We start from the raw sequence: 499 nt of genomic DNA, 5'->3' as shown, positions 1-499 counted from the left end.
ACTCCTCCGCCATAATTCGAAGGGTCACCCGTAGACACGGATAGCTTCTCATCGATTGCGCAGGGTGGTTGCTACAACATGCGAACATCTTGTGAGAGGAAGTGCGATGTGAAAGTGTGCGTAAACAGGGGAAGGCAAGATAGGTTTGAGCGTTACCCCCTTCCATATAAGCGCATGGGAGTGTGTTTTACGAAGTGGGCGGGAATGTTGCAATCTTTCATCGGAGGTGAAGGAATGTGCTGAGCGATCTAAAAGCGCGTGCCGGGTCAACTCCCGCTTTACCGCCTTCACCTGTAATATTCAGGTGGATCCCAGACAAGTCGAAGGGAACGGGAAAGCCATCCTTCTTGAAGTTGAGCAGCGGCAACACCATCCCGTTGATCAAATCACGAATTTTTGTGTTCATTGTGCTTGAGTCCAGGCCATCGATACGTGAGGATGTGACGCTCACCGTAGCATCAATGGAATCCAACTTCGCATGGGCGATGCTGTCGACGAC

General features: G+C 51.1%; 1 pseudogene across 1 annotated transcript in view; it reads right to left on the bottom strand.

The window, feature by feature from the left end:
- Positions 1–217: 217 nt before the first annotated feature.
- Positions 218–499, bottom strand: part of TEOVI_000587000:pseudogene — a 1,294-nt pseudogene continuing 1,012 nt past the window's right edge. The window contains exon 2 of the mRNA in view: positions 218–499. This exon is cut by the window's right edge and continues 9 nt beyond it. Coding sequence covers positions 218–499 — 282 coding nt within the window.

The sequence above is a fragment of the Trypanosoma equiperdum genome (assembly GCF_001457755.1).
Source record: "Trypanosoma equiperdum strain OVI genome assembly, contig: ctg_1566, whole genome shotgun sequence".
Lineage (NCBI taxonomy): Eukaryota > Euglenozoa > Kinetoplastea > Trypanosomatida > Trypanosomatidae > Trypanosoma > Trypanosoma equiperdum.
The sequence above is the reverse complement of the archived record's forward strand: the minus strand, read 5'-3'. Positions and strand labels throughout refer to the sequence as shown.